We start from the raw sequence: 16294 nt of genomic DNA on the forward strand, positions 1-16294 counted from the left end.
CCAAAAAACCAGCTCTTTTAAGAGATTTGTTTTCTGGTAAGTATAATCTGGTTTGGTAGGTACAATCTGGTTAGGTGGGTATAATCACATTGCCTATTCAAAGGTAACGTACAATTTAAACTGTATCAATTATTTTATTCCAGTTTTTCTAAAAACCAGTATTGTCTATAACTTAATTTACGTTGGTTAAACATCCGATGGTTAAGAAAGCGTAACAGGTAATTAAAGTATTAGGAATGGGATGCTATAATTAGAATGATTTTAAGTTGAAAAATTGTGACGTAAAAATAATTCAGTTATTTGCTTGCGTGTATAGGAATTCCCATGTTATTTGCTTGCATGTATAGGAATTCCCTTGTTATTTGCTTGCATGTATAGGAATTCCCATGTTATTTGATTTCTTGTATATGAAGTCCACTGTTATTTGCTTGCATGTTTAGGAATTCCTATGTTATTTGCTTGAGTGTATAGGAATTCCCATGTTATGTGCTAGCTTGTATAGGAATTCCCATGTTATTTGCTTGCACGTATAGGAATTCCCAAGTTATTTGCTTGCATGTATAGGAATTCCCATGTTATGTGCGTGCATGTATAGTAATTCCGTTGTTTTTTGCTTGCGTGTCTCGGAATTCCCATGTTCTTTGCTAGCATGTATAGGAAATCAGAGGTTATGTGCTTTCTTGTTTATGAATTAACATGTTATTTGCTTGCTTGTATAGGAATTCCCATGTTATTTGCTTGCGTGTATAGGAATTCCCAAGTTATTTGCTTGCATGTATAGGAATTCCCATGTTATTTGCGTTCCTGTATAGGAATTCCCATGTTATTCGCTTGCGTGTATAGGAATTCCAAAGTTATTTGCTTGCTTGTATATGAATTCCCAAGTTATTTTCTTGCATGTATAGGAATTCACTTGTTATTTGCTTGCTTGTATAGGAATTCCCATGGTAGTAGCTTGCTTGTATATGAATTCCCATGTTATTTGCTTGCATTTATATGAATTCCGATGTTATTTTCTTGCTTGTATAGGAATTCCCATGGTATTTGCTTGCCTGTATAGGAATTCCCAGGTTATTTGCTTGCATGTATAGGAATTCCTATGTTATTTGCTTGCTTGTATAGTAATTCCCATGTTATTTGCTTGCATGTATAGGAATTCCCATGTTATTTGCTTGCTTGTATAGGAATTCCCATGCTATTTTCAGGGCTTATGTCCCCCCCCATGCTCTTCTAAGAGTTTCTGCCCCCTTCCTCTGCTATTCCAGGAACTTCTGGTCCTTCCTCTGCTATTATATGGGCTTTTTCCGGGTGGTGTTTCTGTACTTGGTACCCATTAAAACAAAATTTTTTTTTTAAATAAGTATTTCTGATATCTTTTAAGATAGCTTTACGGGGTTTGAGACTCTCTGTTGCCTGATTCCGTTTGATTTTTATTTACTTAGTGCTCATTAAAAACTAAATGTTTGTGTTAAATAAGTAATTATTGTATCTTTTGAAAGAGCTTTACGGGGTTTGAGAGTCTCGGGTGTCTGATTCCGCGTGATTTTTTTTTACTTGGCGACCATTAAAAAAGTTGCTAGTGAAAACCCCGTGTGGATGAGTTGAAATAAAAATTTTTAACGAGAAATGGGTGAAAAGTGTGTTGGGGGAGAGGGGTTGATTGGCAGAAGGATGTATTAGCGAATTTAAAGTGGAGGGAGAGTTGCTAGTGAAAAAAATCTAAGCTAATAGGGGTTTTTGACCATAAACTCTAGTTTTCTGTAAGAAAATTATGGAAAATACAAGTCGTTGCTTCATAGGTGAAACTTAAGTCCAGGTATGGATCAAAAATAAACTTTTTCTGTAGAATCTGAGCTAATAAGGGTTTTTGATCATAAACTCTAGTTTCCTGTAAGAAAATTATGCAAAATACAATTCTCTCGTTCAAATGTGAAACTTAGGTCCATTCTCTGGTTCAAATGTGGAAAAACCCGTGTGAATGAGTTAAAATAGAAATTTTTTTAACAAGAAATGACTGAAAAGTGTTTTGGAGGAGATGCGTTAATTGGCAGAAGGATGTATTAGCGTAGTTATAGTGGAGGCCGAGTTGCTAGTGAAAAACCCGTGTGGAAGAGTTGAAATAAAAATTTTTAACAAGAAATGTCTGAAAAGTGTTTTGGGGGTGATGGGTTGATTGGCAGAAGGATGTATTAGCGAAGTTATAGTGGATGACAAGTTGCTAGTGAAAAATCTAAGCTAATAAGGGTTTTTGACCGTAAACTCTAGTTTTTTTGTAAGAAAATTATGGAAAATACAATTTGTTGGTTCATAGGTGAAACTTAAGTCCAGGTATGGATTGAAAAGAAATTAAATTCAAGAAATTATGAAAAAATTCTCAGTCTAAGTAGCAAATTCTTTCTTGAATTCACCTGTTGGATAAACAAAAAGACAATTCTTTCAATAAATTATGACAAAATTCTAAGTAAGTAACAAACTCTTTATTGTTTTCAAGAGTTAGATAAACGATTTAGATAAATTTAATTCAAGAAATTATGACAAAATTCTAAGTAAGTAACAAAATCTTTATTGTTTTCACGAGTTAGATATACGATGTAGAAATTTCATTCAAGAAATTATGAAAAAATTCTCAGTCTAAGTATCAAATTCTTTCTTGAATTCAACTGTTGGACAAATAAAAGAACCATTTCGTTCAATAAATTATGACAAAATTCTAAGTAAGTAACAAACTCTTTATTGTTTTCACGAGTTAGATAAACGATATAGAAATTAATTTCAAGAAATTATGAAAAAATTCTCAGTAAGTAACCATTTCTTTCTTGAAGTCAACTGTTGGATACACAGTACGGAAATTTAATTCAATAAATTATGAAAATATTTGTAAGTAAGTAACAAACTCTTTATTGATTCCACCTCTTGGATATACATTACAGATACTTCATTCAATAAATTATTCTTTAATTCAACTTTTGGAAAAAAAAAAATACATTTCGTAAAATAAATTATGACAAAATTATAAGTCCTTAACAAAATATTTATTTTGTTCATGAGTTATATACACGCTGTAGAAATTAATTTCAAGAATTTATGAAAAACTTCTCAGTAAGTAGCCCTTTCTTTCTTGAAGTCAAATGTCTGATACACAGTACGAACATTTAATTCAAGAAATTATGAAAATATTTGTAAGTAAGTAAAAAACTCTTTATTGATTACACCTCTTGGATATAAAGTACAGATACTTCATTCAAGAAATTATGAAAAAATCGCAAGTAAGTAACTTTTTTCTCTTTATCACAAACAATTTTCACTTAGCTACATGATGTAGAAATTTAATTCAAGAAATTATGAAAAAATTCTCAGTAATTAACAATTTCTTTCTTGAAGTCAACTCTTAGATACACAATACTGAAATTTCATTCAAGAAATTATGAAGGTATTTGTAAGTAAGTAACAATCTCTTTATTGATTTCACCTCTTGAATATACAGTACAGATACTTCATTCAAGAAACGTGATTAAACACGTTTCGAAACTACATGCTATTTGCATGCCTTTCCTTGGCACCTTTCCAAAATGAGCGGGGATTCCCCACTGTTTCCTACACATTGCGAAAAGTGAGCAGTACGAGAACTCCACGTTTTCAACCAGACTGGTTTTTTAGACAACACACCCACAGAGATGACACACACACACACATAGAGACGAGACATGCACAGACACGACACACACACAGAGTCATAGTGAGAGAGATATCCAAACAGTTGGGTTGATCTAGGGTCACTTAGAGTGGTGCGAACCCTGTCCTGAAGTCACCTCTTGGATACACAATGCAGAAACTTCATTTAAGAAATTATCAAAAAAATTTAAGTAAGTAGCAAATTCTTTCTTGAATTCGCCTCTTGGATAATCAAAAAAGTCATTTCATTCAAGAAATTATGAAAAAAATTCTAAATAAGTAACAAATCCTTTCTTGAAGTTACCTCATGGATACACAACGCAGAAATTTCATTTAAGAAATTAAAAAAAATTGTAAGTAAATAGCAAATTCTTTCTTGAATTCACCAGCTGGATAAACAAAAAGACATTTCGTTCAAGAAATTATGACAAAATTCTAAGTAAGTAACAAACTCTTTCTTGAAGTTAACTCATGGATACACAATTCATAAATTTCATTTAAGAAATCACCTTCTGGATAAACAAAAAAGACATTTCGTTCAAGAAACTATGACAAAATTCCAAGTAAGTAACAAACTCTTTATTGTTTTCATGACTTAGATACACGATGTAGAAATTTAATTCAAGAAATTATGAAAAAATTCTCAGAAAGTAACAATTTCCTTCTTGAAGTCAACTTTTGTGTAGAAATTTAATTCAAGAAATTATGAAAAAATTCTCAGTAAGTAACAATTTCTTTCTTGAAGTCAACTCCTGGATACACAATACGGGAATTTCATTCAAGCAATTATGAAAAAATTGTAACTAAGTAACAAATTCTTTCTTGAATTCACTTGTTGAATAAACAAAAAGAAATTTCATTCAAGAAATTATGACAAAATTCTAAGTAAGTAACAAACTTTTTATTGTTTTCACGAGTTAGATATACGATGTAGAAATTAAATTCAAGAAATTATGAAAAAATTCTCAGTCTAAGTAGCAAATTCTTTCTTGAATTCACCTGTTGTATAAACAAAAAGACATTTCGTTCAAGAAATTATGACAAAATTCTAAGTAAGTAACAAACTCTTTATTGTTTTCACGAGTTAGATAAAGGATGTAGAAAAATATAATTCAAGAAATTATGACAAAATTCTAAGTAAGTAACAAACTCTATATTGTTTTCACGAGTTATATATACTATGTAGAAATTTCATTCAAGAAATTATGAAAAAATTCTCAGTCTAAGTAGCAAATTCTTTCTTTAATTCACCTGTTTTATAAATAAAAAAACCATTTCTTTCAAGAAATTATGAAAAAATTCTAATTAAGTAACAAACTCTTTATTGTTTTCACGAGTTAGATAAACGATATAGAAATTAATTTCAAGAAATTATGAAAAAATTCTCAGTAAGTAACCGTTTCTTTCTTGAAGTCAACTGTTGGATACACAGTACGGAAATTTCATTCAAGAAATTATGAAAATATTTGTAAGTAAGTAACAAACTCTTTATTGATTCCACCTCTTGGATATACAGTACAGATACTTCATTCAAGAAATTATTCTCGAATTCACCTGTTGGATAAACAAAAAGACATTTCGTTCAATAAATTATGACAAAATTCTAAGTAAGTAACAAACTCTTTATTGTTTTCACGAGTTATATAAACGATTTAGAAATTAATTTCAAGAAATTATGAAAAACTTCTCAGTAAGTAACCATTTCTTCCTTGAAGTCAACTGTTGGATACACAGTACGGAAATTTCATTCAAGAAATTATGAAAATATTTGTAATTAAGTAACAAACTCTTTATTGATTCCACCTCTTGGATATACAGTACAGATACTTCATTCAAGAAATTATGAAAAAATCGCAAGTAAGTAACTTTTTTTCTCTTTATCACAAACAATTTTCACTTAGCTACATGATGTAGAAATTTAATTCAAGAAATTATGAAAAAATTCTCAGTAATTAACAATTTCTTTCTTGAAGTCAACTCTTAGATACACAATACGGAAATTTCATTCAAGAAATTATGAAGGTATTTGTAAGTAAGTAACAATCTCTTTATTGATTTCACCTCTTGAATATACAGTAAAGATACTTAATTCAAGAAACGTGATTAAACACGTTTTGAAACTACATGCTATTTGCATGCCTTTCCTTGGCACCTTTCCAAAATGAGCGGGGATTCCCCACTGTTTCCTACACATTGCGAAAAGTGAGCAGTACGAGAACTCCACGTTTTCAACCAGACTGGTTTTTTTAGACACCACCCTCCCAGAGATGACCCACACACACACATAGAGACGAGACATGCACAGACACGACACACAAACAGAGTCATAGTGAGAGAGATATCCAAAAAGTTGGGTTGATCTAGGTTCACTTAGAGTGGCGCGCCACTCTAAGTGAACCTAGATCAACCCAACTTTTGGATATCTCTCTCACTATGACTCTGTTTGTGTGTCGTGTCTGTGCATGTCTCATCTCTATGTGTGTGTGTGTGTCATCTCTGTGGGTGTGTTGTCTAAAAAACCAGTCTGGTTGAAAACGTGGAGTTCTCGTACTGCTCACTTTTCGCAATGTGTAGGAAGCAGTGGGGAATCCCGCTCATTTTGGAAAGGTGCCAAGAAAGGCATGCAAATAGCATGTAGTTTCGAAACGTGTTTAATCACGTTTCTTGAATGAAGTATCTGTACTGTATATTCAAGAGGTGAAATCAATAAAGAGATTGTTACTTACTTACAAATACCTTCATAATTTCTTGAATGAAACTTCCGTATTGTGTATCTAAGAGTTGACTTCAAGAAAGAAATTGTTAATTACTGAGAATTTTTCATAATTTCTTGAATTAAATTTCTACATCATGTAGCTAAGTGAAAATTGTTTGTGATAAAGAGAAAAAAGTTACTTACTTGCGATTTTTCATAATTTCTTGAATGAAGTATCTGTACTGTATATCCAAGAGGTGGAATCAATAAAGAGTTTGTTACTTACTTACAAATATTTTCATAATTTCTTGAATGAAATTTCCGTACTATGTATCCAACAGTTGACTTCAAGAAAGAAATGGTTACTTACTGAGAAGTTTTTCATAATTTCTTGAAATTAATTTCTACATCGTTTATCTAACTCGTGAAAACAATAAATAGTTTGTTACTTAATTAGAATATTGTCATAATTTCTTGAAATAAATTTCTTTTTGTTTATCCAACAGGTGAATTCAAGAATAATTTCTTGAATGAAGTATCTGTAATGTATATCCAAGAGGTGGAATCAATAAAGAGTTTGTTACTTACTTACAAATATTTTCATAATTTCTTGAATGAAATTTCCGTACTGTGTATCCAACAGTTGACTTCAAGAAAGAAATGGTTACTTACTGAGAATTTTTCATAATTTCTTGAAATTAATTTCTATATCGTTTATCTAACTCGTGAAAACAATAAAGAGTTTGTTACTTACTTAGAATTTTGTCATAATTTCTTGAAGGAAATGTTTTGTTTATTAATCCAAAATTTTAATTAAAGAAATAATTTTATAATGAGTCTGAGAATTTTTTCATAATTTCTTGAATGAAATTTCTACATCGTATATCTAACTCGTGAAAACAATAAAGAGTTTGTTACTTACTTAGAATTTTGTCATAATTTCTTGAATTAAATTTCTCTACATATATTATATAACTCTTGACAACAATAAAGAGTTTGTTACTTACTTAGAATTTTGTCATAATTTCTTGAACGAAATGTCTTTTTGTTTATCCAACAGGTGAATTCAAGAAAGAATTTGCTACTTAGACTGAAAATGGTTTCATAATTTCTTGAATTTAATTTCTACATCGTATATCTAACTCGTGAAAACAACAAAGAGTTTGTTACTTGCTTAGAATTTTGTCATAATTTCTTGAATGAAATTTCTTTTTTTTTATTCAACAAGTGAATTCAAGAAAGAATTTGTCACTTAGTTACAATTTTTTCATAATTGCTTGAATGAAATTCCCGTATTGTGTATCCAAGAGTTGACTTCAAGAAAGAAATTGTTACTTACTGAGAATTTTTCATAATTTCTTGAATTAAATTTCTACACAAGAGTTGACTTCAAGAAGAAAATTGTTACTTGCTGAGAATTTTTTCATAATTTCTTGAATTAAATTTTTACATCGTGTATCTAAGTCATGAAAACAATAAAGAGTTTGTTCATTACTTAGAATTTTGTCATAGTTTGTTGATCGAAATTTCTTTTTTGTTTATCCAGAAGGTGATTTCTTAAATGAAATTTCTGCATTGTGTCTCCATGAGATAACTTCAAGAAAGATTGGGTTTATTACTTAGAATATTTTAATAATTTTTTGAACTAAATGTCTTTTTGTTTATCCAGCTGGTGAATTCAAGAAAGAATTTGCTATTTACTTACAATTTTTGATAATTTCTTAAATGAAATTTCTGCTTTGTGTATCCATGAGGTAACTTCAAGAAAGGATTTGTTACTTATTTAGAATTTTTTTCATAATTTATTGAATGAAATGACTTTTTTGATTATCCAAGAGGAGAATTCAAGAAAGAATTTGCTACTTACTTAAATTTTTTTGATAATTTCTTAAATGAAGTTTCTGCATTGTGTATCCTAGAGGTGACTTCAGGACAGGGTTCGCACCACTCTAAGTGAACCTAGATCAACACAACTGTTTGGATATCTCTCTCACTATGAGTCTGTTTGTGTGTCGTGTCTGTGCATGTCTCGTCTCTATGTGTGTGTGTGTGTCATCTCTGTGGGTGTGTTGTCTAAAAAACCAGTCTGGTTGAAAACGTGGAGTTCTCGTACTGCTCACTTTTCGCAATGTGTAGGAAACAGTGGGGAATCCCCGCTCATTTTGGAAAAGGTGCCAAGGAAAGGCATGCAAATAGCATCTAGTTTCGAAAAGTTTTTAATCAAGTTTCTTGAATTAAGCATCTGTACTGTATATTCAAGAGGTTAAATCAATAAAGAGATTGTTAGTTACTTACAAATACCTTCATAATTTCTTGACTGAAATTTTTGTATTGTGTATCTCAGAGTTGACTTCAAGAAAGAAATTGTTACTTACTGAGAATTTTTCATAATTTCTTGAATTGAATTTCTACATCATGTATCTAAGTGAAAATTGTTTTTGATAAAGAGAAAAAAAGTTACTTACTTGCGATTTTTTCATAATTTCTTGAATAAAGTATTTGTACTGTATATCCAAGAGGTGGAATCAATAAAGAGTTTGTTACTTACTTACAAATATTTTCATAATTTCTTGAATGAAATTTCCGTACTGTGTATCCGACAGTTGACTTCAAGAAAGAAATGGTTACTTACTGAGAAGTTTTTCATAATTTCTTGAAATTAATTTCTACATAGTTTATCTAACTCGTGAAAACAATAAATAGTTTGTTACTTACTTAGTATTTTTTCATAATATATTGAACGAAATGTATTTTTGTTTATACAAAAGGTGAATTCAAGAATAATTTCTTGAATGAAGTATCTGTACTGTATATCCAAGAGGTGGAATCAATAAAGAGTTTATTACTTACTTACAAATATTTTCATAATTTCTTGAATGAAATTTCCGTACTGTGTATCCAACAGTTGACTTCAAGAAAGAAATGGTTACTTACTGAGAATTTTTTCATAATTTCTTGAAATTAATTTCTATATCGTTTATCTAACTCGTGAAAACAATAAAGAGTTTGTTACTTACTTAGAATTTTGTCATAATTTCTTGAACTAAATGTATTGTTTATTAATAAAAAAGGTGAATAAATTAATGAATATGATACTTAGACTGATAATTTTTTCATAATTTCTTGAATGAAATTTCTACATCGTATATCTAACTCGTGAAAACAATAAAGAGTTTGTTACTTACTTAGAATTTTGTCATAATTTCTTGAATGAAATTTCTCTACATCGTTTATCTAACTCGTGAAAACAATAAAGAGTTTGTTACTTACTTAGAATTTTGTCATAATTTCTTGAACGAAATGTATTTTTGTTTATCAAACAGGTGAATTCAAGAAAGAATTTGCTACTTAGACTGAGAATTTTTTCATAATTTCTTGAATTTAATTTCTTTTCAATCCATACCTGGACTTAAGTTTCACCTATGAATCAACAAATTGTATTTTCCATAATTTTCTTACAAAAAAACTAGAGTTTACGGTCAAAAACCCTTATTAGCTTAGATTTTTCACTAGCAACTTGCCATCCACTATAACTTCGCTAATACATCCTTCTGCCAATCAACCCATCTCCCCCAAAAAACACTTTTTCAGACATTTCTTGTTAAAATTTTTTATTTCAACTCGTCCACACGGGTTTTTCACTAGCAACTCGGCCTCCACTATAACTACGCTAATACATCCTTCTGCCAATTAACCCATCTCCTCCAAAACACTTTTCAGTCATTTCTTGTTAAAAAAATTTCTATTTTAACTCATTCACTCGGGTTTTTCCACAATTGAACCAGAGAATGGATCTAAGTTTCACATTTGAACAAGAGAATTGTATTTTGCATAATTTTCTTACAGGAAACTAGAGTTTATGATCAAAAACCCTTATTAGCTCAGATTCTACAGAAAAAGTTTATTTTTTGATCCATACCTGGACTCAAGTTTCACCTATGAACCAACGAATTATATTTTCCATAATTTTCTTACAAAAAACTAGAGTTTACGGTCAAAAACCCCTATTAGCTTAGATTTTTCGCTAGCAACTCGCCCTCCACTTTAAATTCGCTAATACATCCTTCTGCCAATCAACCCATCTCCCCCAAAACACTTTTCAGTCATTTCTTGTTAAAATTTTTTATTTCAACTCATCCACACGGGGTTTTCGCTTGCAACTTTTTTAATGGGCACCAAGTAAAGAAAAATGACACGGAATCAGACAACAGAGTCTCTCAAACCCCGTAAAGCTCTTTTAAAAGATACAAGAATTACTTATTTAACACACAAATTTCTTTTTTAATGAGCACTAAGTAAAGAAAAATCAAACGGAATCAGGCAACAGAGAGTCTCAAACCCCGTAAAGCTCTTTTAAAAGATATAAGAACTACTTATTTAACAAAAAAATTTTGTTTTAATGGGTACCAAGTAAAGAAAAACCACACGGAAAAAGCCCTTATAATAGCATAGGAAGGACAATAAGTTCCTGGAATAGCATAGGAAGGGGGCATAAACTCTTATAATAGCATGGGGGGGACATAAGCCCATAAAATAGCATGGGAATTCCTAGACACGCAAGCAAATAACATGGGAATTCCTATACATGCAAGCAAATAACATGGGAATTCCTATACACGCAAGCAAATAACATAGGAATTCCTATACATGCAAGCAAATAACATGGAACTTCCAATACAGGCAAGCAAATAACCTGGGAAGTCCTATACAGGCTAGCAAATACCATAGGAATTCCTATACATGCAAGCAAATAACATGGGAATTCCTATACATGCAAGCAAATAACATGGGAATTCCTATACATGCAAGCAAATAACAAGGGAATTCCTATACAAGCAAGCACATAACATGGGACTTCCTATACAAGCAAGCAAATAACATCGGAATTCCTATACAAGCAAGCAAATAACATGGGAATTCCTATACATGCAAGCAAATAACAAGTGAATTCCTATACATGCAAGCAAATAACTTGGGAATTCCTATACAAGCAAGCAAATAACACGGGAATTCCTATACAAGAAAGCAAATAACATTTGAATTCCTATACATGCAAGCAAATAACATCGGAATTCCTATACATGCAAGCAAATAACATGGGAATTCCTATACACGCAAGCAAATAACAGGGGAATTCCTATACAAGCAAGCACATAACAAGGGAATTCCTATAAATGCAATCAAATAACTTGGTAATTCCTATACATGCAAGCAAATCACATGGGACTTCCTATACATGCAAGCAAATAACATGGGAATTCCTATACAAGCAATCAAATAACATAGGAATTCCTATACAAGCAAGCACATAACAAGGGAATTCCTATACATGCAAGCAAATAACATAGGAATTCCTTTACATTCAAGCAAATAACTTGGGAATTCCTATACACGCAAGCAAATAACATGGGAATTCCTATACACGCAAGCAAATAACTGAGTTATTTTTACGTCACAATTTTTCAACTTAAAATCATTCTAATTATAGCATCCCATTCCTAATACTTTAATTAGCTGTTACGCTTTCTTAACCATCGGAAGTTTAACCAACGTAAATTAAGTTATAGACAATAATGTTTTTTAGAAAAACTGGAATAAAATAATTGATACATTTTAAATTGCACGATAACTTTGAATAGGAAATGTTATTATACCCACCACAACAGAATGTACATACAACAACAGATTAGACTGACCATAAAACAAATCTCTTAAAAGAGCTTGTTTTTTGTGCTTATCACCACACAGGCAGTGAACTTTGAAACTACGTCATTACTCTAGTCAAAGAGTGCGATGATCTGTCAATACCAGAAAAAACCTGTTTGGTACAGGGGCGCAAGCAAATCCAGACGAGCAACTCTACTGACATAATACTTTGATAAAACTTTAACATATGATAAAATTGCAGGAAATCCTATAGGAAATAGCGAAACAAATATTTTACAAGTTGGAAGTGAGGAAAGATATGTTTTTCAGTGGGGAGTTGGAAACAGTAGTAAAAGGATCACAAAAGCCTTAGGCACTACTAGTTTGATAAATGTGTTTCTAAAAGATGTTGATTGCGAAGTTCGAGATAAATTACTGAATATTATGAATATGATTTTGGAAAGGGGGAAGTATCTAGTGATTTAAAAAAAAGTTGAATAACACCTCTTTCTGAGGAAGGTGGTAATAGTGAGTGTGGTAGTTACAAGGGCATTAGCTTGATATCTTTAGTAAGCAAATTGTTTGGCATGATGACACCTAGTAAAATAAATCAAGCTTTAGATACAGTTTTATGAGAGAACGGTATAGTTTTAGGTAAAGTAGAGGATTTGAAAACCAAATTTCCACTTCTAGATTCAAAATTTCTGAAGTGTCTGAACCATCAGACTAATTCGGTTGATTTGATTCAACTGGTAAAAAGGTGAAGATATTGTCTTTTGATATTGTCGATTGTTTGCCTGTTATTTCCAGCAAATTTATGGTCCTATGTCAATTCTAAATTCCTGGTCAACCTTCTTAAGACCAAAGGTAAGCATGCCTTGTTTGCCTCTCATTACAGGCAATATAACGATCTTATGTCAATTTTAAATTCTTGGTTAGCCTGCCTGAGACTCTTGGCAGAAAAAAATAGCAAACCAGTATGTGTCCAATAAGATAGTCATGCATACTCTTGCCATTTACCCATGCCCCATCCATTTAAGCATTCGCCTCTCAATTACTTGGACTATCTGTTTGGGCTTTTCTCTGTCTACAATTAGCCATGTCTTGATGCAACCTATTCAACCTACTGCAAAATACTTGATAACTTTAATTCAAAATCAACGGACTCGGTCGAGGCGATTTGTCGTAGAATAAGCAGTTAAGTGGGGTTTGTGTCCTATTAATATTTGTATTGATTGTCTTGATGGACTTTGTCTGAAGGAACACGACAAAGGTAATGGGAAAAAATAACATCAAATGAAAAAATAACTACTATTACTACTACTACTACTACAACGCCGCGAAGCACTAAGCCACCTGAGGCCAACACAGCTACGCACGCTCTTCCTCCATCCCAATCTATTCAAAACCTACCTCTTTATACCCTCTAAGGAACTTCTCATTTCCTTTAAATCTTTCTTTATGACATCCTTCTATCCCAGACGAGGACGACCTTCTTGCCGTTTAGCCCTTTACGGTTGGCCGAAAAGGACAATCTTTGGTAATCTATGATGCTTCATCCACAGAACGTGCCCTAGCCGTTTCAACCTTTCTTTCGTTATAGCCCTAGAAAGAGGGATTGAACGTCATTTTTCATATAGCCTACTGTTTGAAATACGGTCAGTCAGCCAGGTAACCAGAACAAACGGTAGGGAAATATAACGTTTTATTGGAATTAGGTTTTCGAGATGATTTATTAGTCAAAGATTAAGTTTTATAGCAAAATATTTCAATTTATGGACGTTTTGAAAGTTCAGGATGTATGAGAAGGTTTGAAAATTAATATTAAGAACAATAAGTCTGTTAGAGTATGAATAAATGAGGCTGAAAATTCGGTATTAGGTGAAGAGAAAACATATCAAATCGATGCTTCATTTACCTGAGTAGTATTATTAGCAAAGCTGGTCAATATAGTGAAGCTTTAAAAAGTAGAATATCCCCAGTGTAGATTTTTTTCAAAAGGGAAAAAAGTTTAGAAGTATTAGAAATTTAGTTTAGAAGTCTAGGAAGATAAGTGTGCGAATTAACATTAGAATATAAGTATGATTCCGAAGCATGCGCGGTTCCAAAGCCTACGGAAGGGCTGAATGTTTTACAGAGGAATTGTTCGAGAATAGTCCCAAGTACTCGTTTTGACAGACAATATATACCAACAATAAGCTGCACAAAGAAAATATGGCTTAATCTCACTTTCCAGGACTGTAATGAAAAGAGTTAAGATGGCTAGGCCACGTTTTACAAATGAAGAGTGACAATTTGCCAAAGATTGAGCAAATTCATCCTCCATATGGGACCAAACAAAAACACTTTCTCCCCAAATGGAATGGGATACTGTCAAAATAAAGGACATAGATAAAATTAGAGCTTCATGGAGAGAGTGAAAGAGTGAAAGACCAAAGTGGAGGATGAGTGTGTGCAGCTGCTTTGGCCTCAGGTGGCTTGGTCTTGTTGTTATTAGCAATTGCATCTTGCGCGTTCACAACCCCTTTTTCTAATTTTAGTTTCTTGATTCTAATTTATTTTTAATTTCGAGTTCTCGATTTTTAATTTATTTTTGATTTTTGTGTTCTCATGGGTGCCGATAAGAATTCTTTTTCATCACTTTTTCTTAACTAAGCTTCCATGCCTGAAACCATTGGGTTTACTCCTGGATTTGATTTTGTTATACCTTGAGCTGAATGTTAATTCGTGAAAATGGCCATAATAGACAAAGAAGAGACAGCAAACATTCAATATCAACCCCTTAAATTATATTAATTTACATTTTCGATGCAAAAAAATATCCCTCAGGTTCAATATACTTTGATTCTAGCCAAAAACATGGGTTAAAAAAGTTTGGTTGAGGCTTCTTTTTGCAAAAGGAGACAAAATACCTAAAAAAAACGCAAAAAAGACTATTATACTGCCGCTACTCAATCACTGATAATCTTTTTATTTCAGCGCAAGAGGCAATTACTGTACAGTCATTGACAGGCCTGAAGACAGAACCCCAAAGAAGCAAAAGTTTCAATTGGCCAAAGAGTCTTTTCCTGGGTTTGACATGAGATCAATTATTTTTTAGAATAATTTCGTTATATTGAAGTATTTACTGTTTTGTAAAGTTTTAACACAGAAAACTGAATTTGTACAGCCTTTGGACTGGAATGATCTTTCAGGTGGCGTATCACCAGGGTATCCGAAAGTTAGTTTACTGCAAAATAATCCTTTATCACATCCTCTCAAGATCTTATGCAGAATTTTGTTTAAAAGGGGACGCAAAAACACTTAAAAAATTTAAAACATTTATTTGTATCCATTTTTTTTACTTTTTTATTTATAGTAAAAACAATTATGGGGGGAGGGGGGCAAACTGAATAACCCACCCTGGCTATGGCACTACATCCTCTTCAAATTTCTTTATCAGAAATGTGTAAAAGATATCTCTCGGATTGCTAAATGAAGTGAAGACACCATTCTTAAGATGTGTAGACTGGGTGTAGGAATGATGAATGCCCCTGCACCTTATCTCTAATGCTTATTATCATAAATACATAGAATTGGCTTCTTTTTCTGTCTTATCAAATTTGTCCCCTACTTAAAAAGCCTCAAAATAATTAATTCTCCTGGACAAACCTGCTACTACTGCTATTCTCTGCCCAATATGATTTAGAAACTTAACATTTAGCTGAACTGCTTGGGCAATTCTATCCCACGCTGTATTATTACCCAAAGCATTAAAAAGGGGGAAAATACATAAAATATCCTTTTCTATGTCTACTTTTCGGAAGTCTTTAACAGTATTCTCTAGTATAATTCAGTCAAATTACAAATTGTCCATGGCGTGTATCTTTCTCATCATTTTTGAATACCTCAGGCTATGCCGAAGTGAACAAATTCATCCACTTTAGGGCTGCTTGCAATCGACAGGAAGTGAGTTTTTCTTTGCTCTGGGGTTGATTATACTTGGAGGTCTATTCACGACAACAGAGCGAAATCTTTCCTTGCTTTTGACATTTTCATTTGTGTCAAGCTTCACCGGTGAACTAAGAGAAGCGTCAAAGGCCATATTTAATGTTACCTTCAATTTACGCTCTAATTTCTTGAGCCGGTATAATTTGTTGGCTTATGTCCTAAGCGTAGTGTCTGGAATATCTGGAATATAACACAAATCACGTTGAAAACGCAACGCCAGTGTTTCCATTGTGAACCGCTTCATTTAGTCTATTAAGTAACGCATCGTTCTTATGACTTGAACGAGCAGCT

The 16294-nt window shown here is 32.1% G+C and overlaps 1 protein-coding gene across 1 annotated transcript in view; it reads left to right on the top strand.

The window, feature by feature from the left end:
- Positions 1–15113, top strand: part of LOC148950171 (pancreatic lipase-related protein 2-like) — a 52011-nt gene extending 36898 nt beyond the window's left edge. The window contains exon 7 of the mRNA XM_089091797.1: positions 14993–15113. Within this exon, the coding sequence (XP_088947923.1) occupies positions 14993–15113 (121 nt within the window). The remainder of the gene's footprint in view (positions 1–14992) is intronic.
- Positions 15114–16294: the final 1181 nt, after the last annotated feature.

This window comes from Artemia sp. Qi Xiang Cuo, chromosome 7, assembly GCF_049724085.1.
Source record: "Artemia sp. Qi Xiang Cuo chromosome 7, ASM4972408v1, whole genome shotgun sequence".
NCBI classification, from domain to species: Eukaryota; Metazoa; Arthropoda; class Branchiopoda; order Anostraca; family Artemiidae; genus Artemia; species Artemia sp. Qi Xiang Cuo.